The 14,312-nt window shown below is 38.2% G+C and overlaps 1 protein-coding gene across 1 annotated transcript in view; it reads right to left on the bottom strand.

Moving 5' to 3' along the window:
• DCBLD2 (discoidin, CUB and LCCL domain containing 2) overlaps nucleotides 1-14,312 on the bottom strand; it is a 60,947-nt gene that overhangs the window by 30,873 nt on the left and 15,762 nt on the right. Inside the window, exons 2-3 of the mRNA XM_065419040.1 lie at nucleotides 8,777-9,004; nucleotides 239-290 (exon numbers count right to left, since the gene is read on the bottom strand). Of these exons, the coding sequence (XP_065275112.1) occupies nucleotides 239-290; nucleotides 8,777-9,004 (280 nt within the window). The remainder of the gene's footprint in view (nucleotides 1-238; nucleotides 291-8,776; nucleotides 9,005-14,312) is intronic.

Below are 14,312 nucleotides of genomic sequence, written 5' to 3'. Positions count from 1 at the left end.
TGTTCATTTAGTGCAAATTAGAGAGGTTCTACTGCATACTAAAATGATTATCTTCATTTTGGGAAACTATAAGGTCAGAACTAAGAATTTTGTCATTTAATCATTTAAATTTCACCATCCAAAGGACTCTGTTTGAAACAAAGTGGCAAAGTGGAAGACGATGTGTGTAACAGCATGAATAAAACCACAGTAAAATAACCGTAGTGCCGGGGGGGAAAAACAAGCAGAGCAGTCTTACTTGAATTCTGGTTCAGAAAAGTGACTTGCATTGTCTAAACAGGTTATTAGGTCTGGAAAGAAAAAAAAGATTAAGTCAAGAAGAAGATAGAGACAACCAATTTTAGCCATTTTTTTTTTTTAAAGTACACGAAGCCCATCAGATTGAATCTCTCAGACTCACCAGTTGTGTGTGGTTCAATCAAAAAAGTCTTTGAATGAAAAACAATGTATTTGTTAAATAACATACTAATTTGTGAATCTTTTATGGTACAGTAGAACCTTGATAATTTGTACTAATGACTTGGAAATCCACTGAGAATTTGGCATGTAAACATTACAAAATTGATCTTGTTCATTTATTTTGCATAGTTTAATTTTAATTATTCCTGGTAATGCTTCACAGAATGCTTGTAAGTGCACTGTAGTATGTTTTAAAAAGTCAGAAATTCTTATACTCTGCTTACAAGAGGAAACTGAATAGAGAGGATGAAATTAGTACTGGGTTCTGGGTTTTAACGTATGACAGTCTTGCACAAGTGGAGCAGGATAAAGTACAGAACACAGGAGGGCCTTTCCCACATTATCAGAGTGACAACTAAAATTTGACATGTTTATCCACTATGTCAATCTGAACTGTCAAGTTTAAATACACATAAATTTATGCAAGTCAAATTAGAAAACACATAATAAAATTTCAGAAAGAAAAGAAGACCTCATCCACTTTTTTGTAGTATTAACTCTAACAACAAGGTTCTCAAACTGTGGCCTGCAGAACACTTGCTAGTGGTTCACAGAGAACTGGAGGATCATGTGTAGCTCTACATCCACTTCTATTGGTGTCTAGGCTGAACACCAGTAGAAGCAAATGTAAAGAAAGAGGAAGAACACGTATAGCCGCCTCCATTGTAGGCCACGGCACCATAAGAGCATGAAAGAGGAACAAAGATGCTGTTTGCACAAAAACTGACAAGAAGCCACCAGCTGGGCCCTAGTCATAAGATTCCTTGGAGGGAGCAAGGAAACAGGATACGACGCAGGGGCAAGGTAACAAAGAGCAGATCAGACAGAAAGATTGGAACTGATAGATGTGTGTGAAAACAGAAAGGTAGAAAAATGCAACAGTTACCATAGGGATTATAGGAGACTGGGAATGGGATCAGAATTCCATGGTACTGCCACTCTATAAAGAGGTGACCTACACTAAAAAATTTTCAGGACCCTTCATCCAGCATCTTGGTTGTTATACTCCAAACGAATGTATTTAATCTTTTATCTAAAGCAACTGTTTCATCTGTTTCATTGCTTAACCCACTCTGAACAGTAACTTAGTATATCCAGGGGGTAGGACAGTTGAGAAGTGTTAAGACGACATCTAAAAGAGTGTGCATTTTTAGATATCCACTGCTCACGTTGAGAACACAGAAAAATAAGTTTGTACTCATTATACAGCTTTAATTTTAATCACTACACAGAATAACTAATTGAATCTGACAAATACCTGATTTGTCAGTGGTTGAATATGAGGCAAGAAATCCACGCCCAGAAAGGTGTGTCCCGCTCATGAACTGTACTGTGACTTCATTACTTTTTGACTCAATTAAACTGTCCATCTGAAAGCCCAGACCACAGTATTTACCTAGGAAGAAAAAAAAAACTCATTAAAAAAATCTGTTTATGTTCAGTGTAAGCTCACATTAAGTTTTCTAAATACATTGAGGCTAAAGTGAACTGATTGTAAGTGAAGAACATGCTCAGTAGTTGAGATGGACGGAGAGTACAGACATCATATGCATTTCATTTGTTGATTCAATCAGGGATGTCTATGAACATGAGCTTAAACAGCATAACAGTTAAATAGGACTATTAGAGAACCCTAGAAATGTAGGGGTGAAGGGACCTCAAGAGATCATCCAGCCCCCTGCACTGAGGCAGGACCAAGTAAACCTAGCCCATCTCCGACAGGTGTTTGTCCCACCTGTTCTTAAAAACCTTCAATGACGAGTATTCCACAACTTCCCTTGGTAATGTATTCCAGGACTTAACTATCCTTGTAGCTAGAAAGTTTTTAACATAGTTAAAAAAAAAGTTAGACATATCTAACCTACATCTCCCTTGCTACAGATTAAGCCCATTACTTCTTGTCTACCTTCAGTGGACATGGAGAACAACCGATCACCATCTTCTTTATAACAGCCCTTCAGTCATTTGAAGAACTATCATATCCCCCTCAGTCTTCTCTTCTCAAGACTAAACATATCCAGGTTTTTTAACCTTTCCTCAGGTCACGTTTTCTAAACCTTTTACCACTGTTAAATAGGAAACAACAACAACAACAACAACATGACAGATTGCATGAGAACTAAGTCTCAGTATCAGCAAGACTAAAACAACAGGTTCCTATACTATTAAGACCTGGAGAGCACACAACAGGTTTAAATATTGTCTGGTTTTAGCCCTGGGAAAGCATTTATTGGCAGCGAAGTCCGACGTTTACCATAGACACAGACTCCTGGTGAACACTGTATACCCTAGGCTTAGAAGGATTAGATTTTTATTAGTAAAATGTCAGTAAAAGTCAAATTACCAAACATACACAAAGCGATGAAAAAAATATTTCCATCAATAATCAAAATGTACAGATAGGCAAAGCAAGACAAATGCTGCATAAGCACTTATTAGAATTTGATTTAAGGATATTTACTTTGTATATTTTGACATGTGATGTTGACAATTTGTGTTTCAACAGTTATACAGCTTTTAACTTTTTGAATCTAAACATCTATGGTCATTAAATAATTATTGTCTGACACCCTCCTTCCTCTACAATTTCCCATAAGTGAAAATTTAAATAGATAAAAATAAAAAATGCTTTAAAATAGATATTATCTAGCAAAATTATAAAAAATAAAATAAAATAAAAACTGAATTCTGCCAAGCCTACGTATACTGCAAGACCAGCCATGAAGCTAGAAAAAGGGCTTGAAAAATTTCCCCAGTACCTACTAGCTCAAGGGCTAAGCCTACTAGATAGGGTGAAAAATACATGTGCTTTGCATGATTCCATCTGCAAACTTTATCAGAAATGATTTTATATATGTTTTTCCAAGTGATTTATACTAATATTAAACAGAACTGGACTGAGAACTAATCTCTTTAGGGCTCCACTAGAAACTCTTCCCCCACTCCTTGAGGATGAATCCATGAAATATTATATTTTGAGATGACAAGTTATCCAGTTTTTAATCCATTTAACGTTCACTAAAATCATCTCGAACGGTATCCAAAGCATTCAGATATTATCTTCCAACATTTTTTATTTAAAGGACATAAAGCAGACACCAAGGATACAACATGCCACTCACATTCCATCATGCCAGTTGTGTTAAATGCATAGAGCCCTGAAGTTAGAAGTCGTCCAGAAGAAAGTTTCTTTTAAGCAAGTTTTTATATTTAATAGCAACAGTCACCTAATCCATATCTGGGTACCATTTAATAGTTGGAATGAGCTGATGTCCCACAGTGAGCATCTCAGGCTATCAGCACTTCCTAATGGACCATTAATCCCTAGATAAATACCCCTCTGTATTTTGGCTTAATATACACTTTACATTACATCTCCAAAATCTACTCCTAAGGGAATTGTGTGCCTAAAAGTTCTGAGGGGAAAAAAATCTGCACATAATATTTTAAAATGCTGCAAAACTCTTCAAATGTTATTTATCAATAAATAAATGCGGAAGCTCCAGCATGGCTGTGGGGAGCACAGGCCACTGGCTGCACGGAAGTGGGAGATTACCCTGCAGCCTTCCTCACACTCCCGGAGAGGGACTCGGTGGTGAGGCTGCACCTGATCCTGACACAGCTCAAGGGCTGGGCCTGTCCCAGAAACACCCCAGGGCCCTGCCCCTCTGCACCAGGTGCACAAGATATGGTTATACAGGCTCAGCCCAACAGGAGCCAAGTGTGGAGGGGCTTAGTGGGGGGCAGGGATCCAGGTGTGGGGTGAAAGATTTCTGTGTGGGACAATCTGGGTACAGGCAGCTCAGTGAGGGATCTGGATGCACAGGGACTCGTTGAGGGTTTCGGGTGCAGGGACAATGGGACTCTTCGGGGGGGTCCAGGTGAAAGTGGCTGGGGCTCGTCAGGGGTGGTCTGGGTGTGGGGGGCTTAGCAGGGGGGTCTGGATGCTGGGGAGTGGGGCTTGGTGGGGTGAGGTCCGGATGCAGCTAGCTGGGGCTCAGTGGGGTGAGAGACTCATCGGGGTGGTGGGGTTCATTGGGTGGGAGTTCGATGGGCTTGCTTAATGGGGGAGCCCCAGCTGCTGCCAAGAGGATGCCGCATGCTAGGCTCCCACCTCTATCCCCCTCTCTTCCCCATCCCATCCCCCTCTGCCTCATCTCTCCCCTCACTCCCACATCCCCCTACACTATACCATCCCTCTTCCTTCCCCCCACTCTACCACCCCACTCCCATTCCCCTATTTCCTCTACCCACCCGCTCTCCCTGCCCTGCCCAACTACAGGCACTCACCATTATACAGAAAACAGGATGGCTTCCAGCACACAGAAGGGGAGTACAACCGGCACTAGGACCAAGGAAGTGGTGTCCAGCTGCAGAGTCAGATAGCTGTCGCGAAACCCTCCTTTTCCCAGACACCTCTATGCTCACATAAATGGGGGAGAGGCAGTGGCACATGACCCTGCGTGCCCTACCCATGCACCACATTTGGATGGGCTATGCCCCCCCAACTACACCCATGGGCATCCCCAGTCCTGCCCCCCCCCCCCGAGTTTTACCTCTCCAATGGCTGCCCCAGGTGCCAGAAACTACACCGGCATGTGACCCCTCTTGCGGCTTCCCTTTGCTTCCCGGTCATTTTCTGCAGGGAAGCAAAAAATTCTGCTGGTAGACATGAATTCTGTGCATGCGCAGTGGCACAGAATTTCCCCAGAAGTAGAAATCTGGGATGCAGTTAGCCAATATTAGTCAAAAGATATATTTGAGGGTTTTTTTTTTTGTTTTGTTATAAGCAACAGCAGTTAAAATCTGCTTTAAAATAATAACAAAAAAGAACATTTCTTTTAGCAGCAAAATGTATTTCTAAAATCCAAGTCTACCGTCATTATTTCTGTAATAAGTCATATTTTTTATCTGGGGGATTACCCTCTCAGGGAGGATTCTCTCCATCGGATATTTAAGGTATGCCACAACTTTTGTGGAGCTCTTTGGATGCAAGGAGGAGATGTTCTGCAAAATAATCATAGACCCACAAATTCTAGTAGAGAAATGGAATTTCTGACTGGAATTTCCACTGTGGTTTGAGTTTGTAGACTTTTTAAAAGACTTTTGTAAAAATACCTTTCTTTCAGGTAATGCAAGCCCCCAGTATTCGCTGACCAGCTGTAATTTTACCTTGTTAATCTCTGCACAATGACAGTAAACTTATACTGTGGATCGTTCCATTAACTAACAGTTGATCACAATAAACAGTATTGTGTACCTTTTAATAATTACAAAATAAGAATGCACATGGAACTTACATGGGCCTAATTTGCAGGTAGATGTATTTGTAGAACATTTATTTTCATTTAGTGGTATACAGCACTCATATACTGGATTGAACACTATTATGAAGTAGTGCTAACAAAGCTAACTTCCCATGATAAGCATGATTTTCAAACTTTCCCACCCACCCCTACATCCACCAAAAATAAATCAACACACCTGACATTTCACATTCCATATCTCATTATAGGGTAGAATATTTTGGAGCAAGATAAAGGAAGAGTTTTCTGAGATACACAGTTTCTAAAGTTTCCCTCTGATTCACTTTTCTAAGGCTTTCCTGTTACATTTTGGCTTGTCAAGTTTCTGACCATATAGAAACTTAAGAATTGCCTCTCCCCTTGTGGGCTCCAGGATTAGCTGCTCCAAGAAGCAGTCATTAATAGTGTCTAGAAATTTTATTTCTACATCCCATCCTGAGGTGATATGTATCCAGTCAATATGGGGATAGTTGAAATCCCCCATTATTACTGGGTTTTCTGTTTTTGTAGCCCCTCTAATATCCCTGAGCATTTTACGATCACAGGCACCATTCTGGTCAGGAGTATATTCTTACTGCTACAGTCTTATTATCCACACATGGAGTTTCTGTCCATAGAGATTCTATGGTACAGTTTGATTCATTTAAAATTTTTACTATATTTGACTTTATGCTTTCTTTCATATACTGTGCACAATGCTACCAGCGCAACTTACTCTGTCATTCTTATATATTTTGTACCCTGGTATTATCGTGTCCAATTGATTATCATCGTTCCACCAAGTTTCTGTTATGCCTATTTTATCAATATCCCGATTTAACACCAGGCACTCGAGTTCACCCATCTTAGTATTTAGACTTCTGGCATTTGTATACATACACTTACATAGATATTAAGAGTGTTATGAGAATGCAAAAACGATTGCATTAGACATAAAACACACTTAAAACCATATATTATATACATGTCCATATTTCAAAAATGTGTGCCTCTTTTTAAATATGCATAATACATGCAAAGTGTGAATGGCCCAGATGTAGATTGCTGGGAGCAACCCAGACTTGAAGGGGTGAAAAAAGGAAAGGCATAGGAGGCTAAATGGCACTAGGAGATATCAAGCCACATGAAGATGAGAGGTTGTCTAGGAAGAATGAAAGGCTTGTAAGGTTCACCAAGTCCCTCTTGAGCTTCCAAATTGTGCAGGGGGGACTCCTTTCACTCAATAATGCTATTTTTTTTTTTAATATAAGAAAATTCCCTGGCAAATATTTGTTAACTGAAAGTTAAGTTTGAAAAACTAACACTTCAGACAAACACTTGAGAATTTTGTAGTTTTCCAAAAACCCACAAACATTGAAAGCCTGGAAATTCTAAATGAATGATTCAATTTACCAAACCCCTCCAAAATCCCAAACCAAAACAAAAAAAATCTGAAAGTATACAAAATACATTCAGGGTCACAAACAACCATAACTCTGATTCCATAGTTCTTACGACAACTTTATCCATCTTCATCTCTTTCATGTCCCCAAAAAAGTTATTAAGAGGTAAGGGTATTCAACATACACACATGGATGCACAAGATTGCCTCAGAGTTTAGGGTTGTTCTCAGATGACACTGATCTTAATTGTGCAATAAATAAATAAAACCCAAAATCCAAAGCTTGTAAAGCTGAAATTTAACTTGGAATTTCCTGGCTGTTTTTTAGGGGCTAATGGGGAAGAGGAAAAATCTTGAACATTCTCCTATGAGTTTTTTGGCAGAACTGAGATTCCTTCCACCTTAACTCTAGATTATTTTTTTTTGCCTGAGATAATTGCCTAGAGACAACATCAAGAGACAGGGTCAAAATGGGAGTCAGTTGTCTAATATCTCCACTATCTGTTGTTTCAAATATGTAAATTCAAGAAATTGTGTTAGCCATGGCTGCAATTTTTAGTATCCTTATTAGTTCCATGAATTAATCTGCTAGCACATACTGCTCAACGTATTATACTCACACCAGCTGGATACAGCTGAAAGACGAAAGAAAAGAAACAAATGAAGCAGAACATTTACGTAAGTCAGTTAACTCACTTGTAAAAGTGAGTAACAGACTGATCAGGACTGGACGTTTCTTGCCATTTAAGGACCTCAGTGCTTTGTTATTTTAGAGTGAGTCTGGCTCAAGGGCTCAGAGCACATACTTATTTTCACACAGTCATCTAGGTAACAACAGTAAGACAAGTCAGCTTGAAAAAAGCCAGCATTCCACAAGTGCCTTTACAGCAAGTTTTGGTTCAGCCACTTCAATATGCGGATTATACAAAAACACACCATTGCCGAAAGAAATATCTGTAGAAGAAAGTGTAAAACAGCCAAAATGCATCTGCATAGAAAATCTGGAGACTCCTTTTCTTTGCGTTATTACTCTTAAATTTTATACGGTTATATTTTTACTTCTACCCTCCCTTTCCTTCTAACAGAAAACCATCTAGCACAGCGACAAGTTAACTCTTCCATAACAGTGCTTTTAGGACAGTGCTATCATTAGCAAATTGACTGCATTCTAGTCAATTTTCTTCTGATATTGTGAAGAGCAGATGCCATCACAGTAAGAAAAATTTTGCATGATTTTCTTGCTCTGGGAATAGGAGAAAATATACCATAGCTCTATTACACTAAATCACTCCTTCCCCCTATTTGAGACCCTTGTATACACTACATATCTCATTCCTTTTTATCATTTATTACATGATGGCCTTCACTGTACTAGGCACTGCACACATACACACAGATAGACAAAGGTCCCAGCCTGCTTAGAACTCAATGTAATTATAACAATCCTCTGGCATTTTGGGAAGAGTTTACTGTGTGTATACTATTAAATACACATTAGTTCATGGTCAATACAGTTTACTAAGAAGTATTTCTGAAAGCAAACAAATAGTAAGGAATGCATATTTTTCAAGTTCTACCCCACTCAACAGCATTCAAACATTAAAAAACAAAGGGACATAAAAGCTCCTACCTATCTCTGTCCTGGTGGGTCCAATTCCATTGTAAACTCGCAAGTAATTAAAATGGCAAGCATCTGAATCTTCAATATCAAAATCACCAAATTTGAGCTGCACTCTCTGTCCGGATTTTACACGAATCTCCCACTCGCACACCGTGCTGTTGGGATACGTCTGTGGGTAGTTTATTGAAGTAAGAGTTCCACTTTCCGGGCCAAGAACAGTGTGTCCACAACCATCACCTTAAAAAAAGAAAAGTTTTATCACAAAAAAATTATTCATATAGCGCGTTCCTTTAAAGGGTTATCAGTAGTCAACCTGGTCTTTAGGAATGGCAGAAGATTTTTGAAAGAAAAGTTTTACTAACTACATTGTGATAAGGCTCAAAAGCAAAATAGGCAATGGTGAAACTATACTTGTGACAAAATAGGATTTAACCAACTTTACCTAATGTCTAAGTTCCTGAACACATCTGACCGGGGAGCTGCAACAACTTTCTCCAATACGTACGATTACTCTGTGATGGCTTTATTTATTTATTTTTAAAAGTATATAGCACAAACAGTGGGATAGGTGTTTCTTCAGGTTTATGGACACACACACACAAAAATGATTTTAACAAAAAGGGGAGAGGAAATCCAGTCCTATTGTAATTGTGATCTTAGATAGGAAGACATCAGTTTAACTGCTGATTCTGAATTCTTAGTATTTTGGCAACAGGAGCAGAAGCGCAACATGATCTTTTGGGGAGTGGAGAGCAAAACAAATCCCTGGAAATAGCTGAAGAGAAGTGTGATCATAAACTGTTTAATTTTAAGGTGGTGACTGTATTTGGTTGCCAGTAAAATATATTTGTATTAATCTCACTGGCTCTTTAGGGCAGAGACTGCAATTTCTATGTTTGTGTAGTGCCTAGGGGCCTCTGAAGCACCACCACTGTATAAATGTAAAAAAATACTATCACTTACTACATAAATAAATAAATAAATACAATGATAAGGAAGATCTATGAATTTGTGAGTAGAAAAATCAAATGTGATTGTAAATTTACAAGCGTAAATCAAATGTATTAGCAAAACATCCATAACAAGGGCAAACTAACTAATAAGCCTAAGAGTATTTACTCAATAGCAGAATATGAACTGCAACCAATAAGATGCAATTAGCATTTGTAAACTGCTTTGAACATGAGAGTGCTACATAAGTAGCAATAAGGACTCAATGAACATTGTTCCCAAGATGGAAGGTAGTAGTTTTGACTGTAAGACTACAATCCAGCTAAATTGTAACATTTGGAATAAAACAACCACCTGCAAACAGGAACATTTGTGTTAGAACTTGAAGCAAAGGAGCCAACCCACTGAAGTTAGTTGTATTAAATTACTGTATTAGGGTTTGCACTACTCTTGTAGAGCATGACCCTGTGAGATGTAGAGCACTTCCAGAGGGGCCCTTTGGAAGTGTTCAGCAGCTCACAAGATCACACTCGAAGTACAGGTATCAGCCCTTATTTTACACATTCAAATGAGAACAGTAGGGGTGCAGGCACAAATCCAATTCAACATTCTGTTTAAAAGTACTCTTTCCCCCACTATATTCCCCATCCAGAGATTCATTTAACCCCTCACTTTTTTCTTAACAGAAGACATCATCATTATTAGAAAGTATGTTCAGATACCACATTCTAGCACTCCATAACAATCAATATTACTCTTGGAGACAGCTTTTTGATACAACAGCTATCAGCTTTCACAGTATGCCACGGTTTTATATACTAACCTTCTACTCTGTGTCCTAAGGTTAAAAAACAATCCATGCTAAAAAGTCTAAGGACTAGGTAATGACTACACAAATGAAAAAAAAGATTCCTCCTAAACCGGACAGTGCCTTTTGCTAGAATGATTGTAGCAGCAAGTCGACTGCACTGAAAAGACCGCAAAAAACTAATATTTATATTTGGTGACTTAAACCTGCAGAGACCCTTCATTTTAAAAAACTGTTTTCTTTGCACTCCCAAGGACCTCAAAAAGGCAAGATAAGTGTATGTTTTAAAATCCCAGCTGCTGGTGGTGCTAGTATACAGATTAGCATTCCAAACAGAAAGGAGTCATAAATTGCCTCAGCTAGTAGTCTTAAAACAATAGCACAGGGGTAGGCAACCTATGGCACGTGTGCCGAAGGTGGCACGCGAGCTGATTTTCAGTGGCACTCACACTGCCCAGGTCCTGGCCACCAGTCCGGGGGGCTCTGCATTTTTTAATTTTAAATGAAGCTTCTTAAACATTTTAAAAACCTTATTTACTTTACATACAACAATAGTTTAGTCATATAGTATAGACTTATAGAAAGAGAACTTCTAAAAACGTTAAAATGTATCACCGGCACGCGAAACCTTAAATTAGAGTGAATAAATGAAGACTCGGCACACCACTTCTGAAAGGTTGCCGACCCCTGCAGTAGCATATATTTTCTTTTGGAAAAAAGTTAACATGTTCAAAATTGATTTCAGTGTAGTCACAGGTTCTGTTATAAAAGCACTCATTTGACAATGCTTTGCTTTATCTTATTTTTAGCATTTTGTTTGAAAATTGTTGCATCATTAGTTGACATTATATACGATAAACACTGTTGTTTCCATTTTGGTAATGGGTCAGTAACTATATTGTCTCTAACTAAATTCCCCCTTGACAAAGTCTTTTTCATTTACTACCCTAATAGGCATTGCTGTATACTAGTAAACAGTTGCCTCATTTTACCACGGAGATGGTTTAAGTGGTCAGTATATATACTTTGTTTGTTTTTAAAAGGATTTTTCAGGATCTCAATAAAAGTAAGACTGTGAATGCAAGATTTACTATTAAGAAACTTTATAGCAAATAGACTAAAGACAGCCCTTAATTGTCAAAATCCTTGATGTTCAGAATATTTTTGAAACTCAGGAAAAAAATATTCCAATTCCTTTGCTAGTAATGAGCAAAGTCATAAGATTTCCTGGTTTTCTGCTGAGAAGTGAGGATAAAATTTATATCCTTCAAAAGCATGAAACTCAGTGGGTTAAAATAACTATAATAATAAATACCTATAGCCAACATTTCAAAACCCTGGGCATAAAAAAAAATTAATTTTCAACATAAATGGCAGCTGATTTCAGGTTGTATCCTAATTAAGGTAATGAACAATTCAGCTGATCCTCTATACCTCCTACCTGCATTTTTCCTGTTCTGTGATGTGGACTGGTGATTGCTTAGTTATTTATATATTCAAAATAGTACATAGATACGATGTCACCATAATTACCCAAACACCCAGCACCGACTTTGAACAGGGAGGCCAAAATTATTAGGTTGAGCTTTAAAATCTATCAGTTAAAACATGTTAACATGTATTTTTTAAACACAACCTTTTTAAGAAATGCATGTTAAAATGTTTCAGCAGTTTTACCCTGTCAAAGCATGGAATGTTCAGTCTTGTTTCACACTGGCCTGAAGTAACCTCTTCCTATTTACTGGTAGAGGACCTGTTGGGAATATAGGATTATGATCTTAAGTCTACATTTTGCTTCAGATTCTCTGAAAATTAAGTGAACCAAAACCATTCTCAGGCCTTGCATACTCTACTAAGTTGTACCGCTTTATCTATGCTGGTATAAAGCAGTACAATGCCGCTAGTGTGGATGCAGTTACACTGATATGAAGGTGCTTTATACCAGTACAAATATTCCCACATGGGAAGGGAATAACTATATCAGTATAAGGCACCTTCATACCAGTATAACTGAATCCACCTAAGGGCTTGTACCAGTATAATTATGTTGGTTAGGGGGTGGGAATTTTTTATTTTTTTAAGCTGTACCAATCTAACCAGTGTAGACCAGACCTTAGTTGCTTTACAGACTCTAGACAGGAGTGGAAATAGTAGGGAGATCTTCAAGGTACTCTTGGAAGGTCTAAATTATGCCACCTGGCATGTGCAGCCCAAACTAGGATCATTGTGTCAAAGTCAAATTTCACTGGTGGCTCACACTGGTCACATATTTTATGTCTGTCTTTTTGTTAGGTGTCTCGTTTGGGATAGCAATCATGGGAATGTCAGATTTTTATGCCTGAAGAATTTACAGATTACTGCTGCATGTCTAGTACCCAATGTACAGTTTGCCAAGGACAGCAATCATCATTCAGGAACTATTTGGATTATTTGTATTTGCGTCCACTGAGATTTGCTAAACAAGGGAATCGTTTTGCTTTATTGGTTCTGAGAGTACTTGAACCTCACCTGCATAAAAAGTGTCATTGTTTCTAAGTTATATAACATTGTTGATTATCTGCAGACAGACAGACATCTTTGATCAAGGGGAAAAGTTCTACAGCCATCAGCCACTTCTTCAAGAAAGAGGAAACACTCATTGCAAATGTTCTTTGCATTCCAGGCACATATCTACCACAACATCTGATTTATTGATCTGAAGGTCATTATCAAACGCAATTATCATAGGATCGAGCTTCTAGTGAGCTGGACACACAGACATTAAATTGGATTACTAGAGTTCAGACAGAGAATCTTAACGTCCAGTCCTACATAACACATTTTTCTTGAATGAGCTGCCAAGTTCTATTGTCTTTAATAAGTGGCATCTCTGACATTTGAAAAGATCATCCAGAAAATTTGCACAGGCCAAGTGATTGAACGAGTAATCTGCAATACAATTAACTTTTCAACTTCTCAAAGAAATTTGTGAAATCAATACAAAGTAATTGTAAAACCATAACCACCACATGGTGCATGGGGCCCAACACAAAATATGAAAAGCCTGCTAAGTCCCTTGTAGCAAATTAGAGGAGTGTACTCATGTGGAACAGGGTGTTTAACTAAAGACCACCCATGGAAGCAATTTGTAATTTAGAGATCTCCATTACACAGTTAACCTACTCTAATTTTCTTCTGAGACCTTTTTTGGAGAACAAAGTGAACTGCTATCAAAATCCTTTTAAAAATCTGAAACTTAATACAAGAAAATCCTCTTCCCATTCCTAACATGGAGAAGGGAACAGCATGAAACCAGGTCTATAGACACTTTGATTACTATCTGCAAAGTGCACAGGATGCAAATGTATAAAATGCATATCAAAATATGAATGTGAATTTTAATACATGCAGTGTATGTTTGGAGAGAGAATTTAACTGTTAGGCTTCTTGACGAGATTTTGTCTGCATAAAGTGCTATATTCTGAAAGCAAATAATGGGAATTCAAGGGAGAATATCAAGAAAAATTAACTCTCTCAACTGAATGGAATGATGGCAGCACCAGAGTTCTTAGATGAATCTAAGCAAAGAAAGGAATTTCAAGCTGCTCATTTTAACTCTGAATATGCAACCCTCTACTTTGATGGGCTACTATAATCCCTTTTGCTCTGATAAGATGCTCTGCACAGAATTTTTCTGCTGTTTACATGAAGCAAAGATGCTGTGTCCGCTTCTCATTCCTTTCAACTGAGGCAGGAAAACTCAAAAAATGTATCATGAAAAAGAAATACCAAAAAGTAACGAAAATG

The sequence above is a fragment of the Emys orbicularis genome, chromosome 1 (assembly GCF_028017835.1).
Source record: "Emys orbicularis isolate rEmyOrb1 chromosome 1, rEmyOrb1.hap1, whole genome shotgun sequence".
In the NCBI taxonomy this organism is placed as follows: Eukaryota; Metazoa; Chordata; order Testudines; family Emydidae; genus Emys; species Emys orbicularis.
The sequence above is the reverse complement of the archived record's forward strand: the minus strand, read 5'-3'. Positions and strand labels throughout refer to the sequence as shown.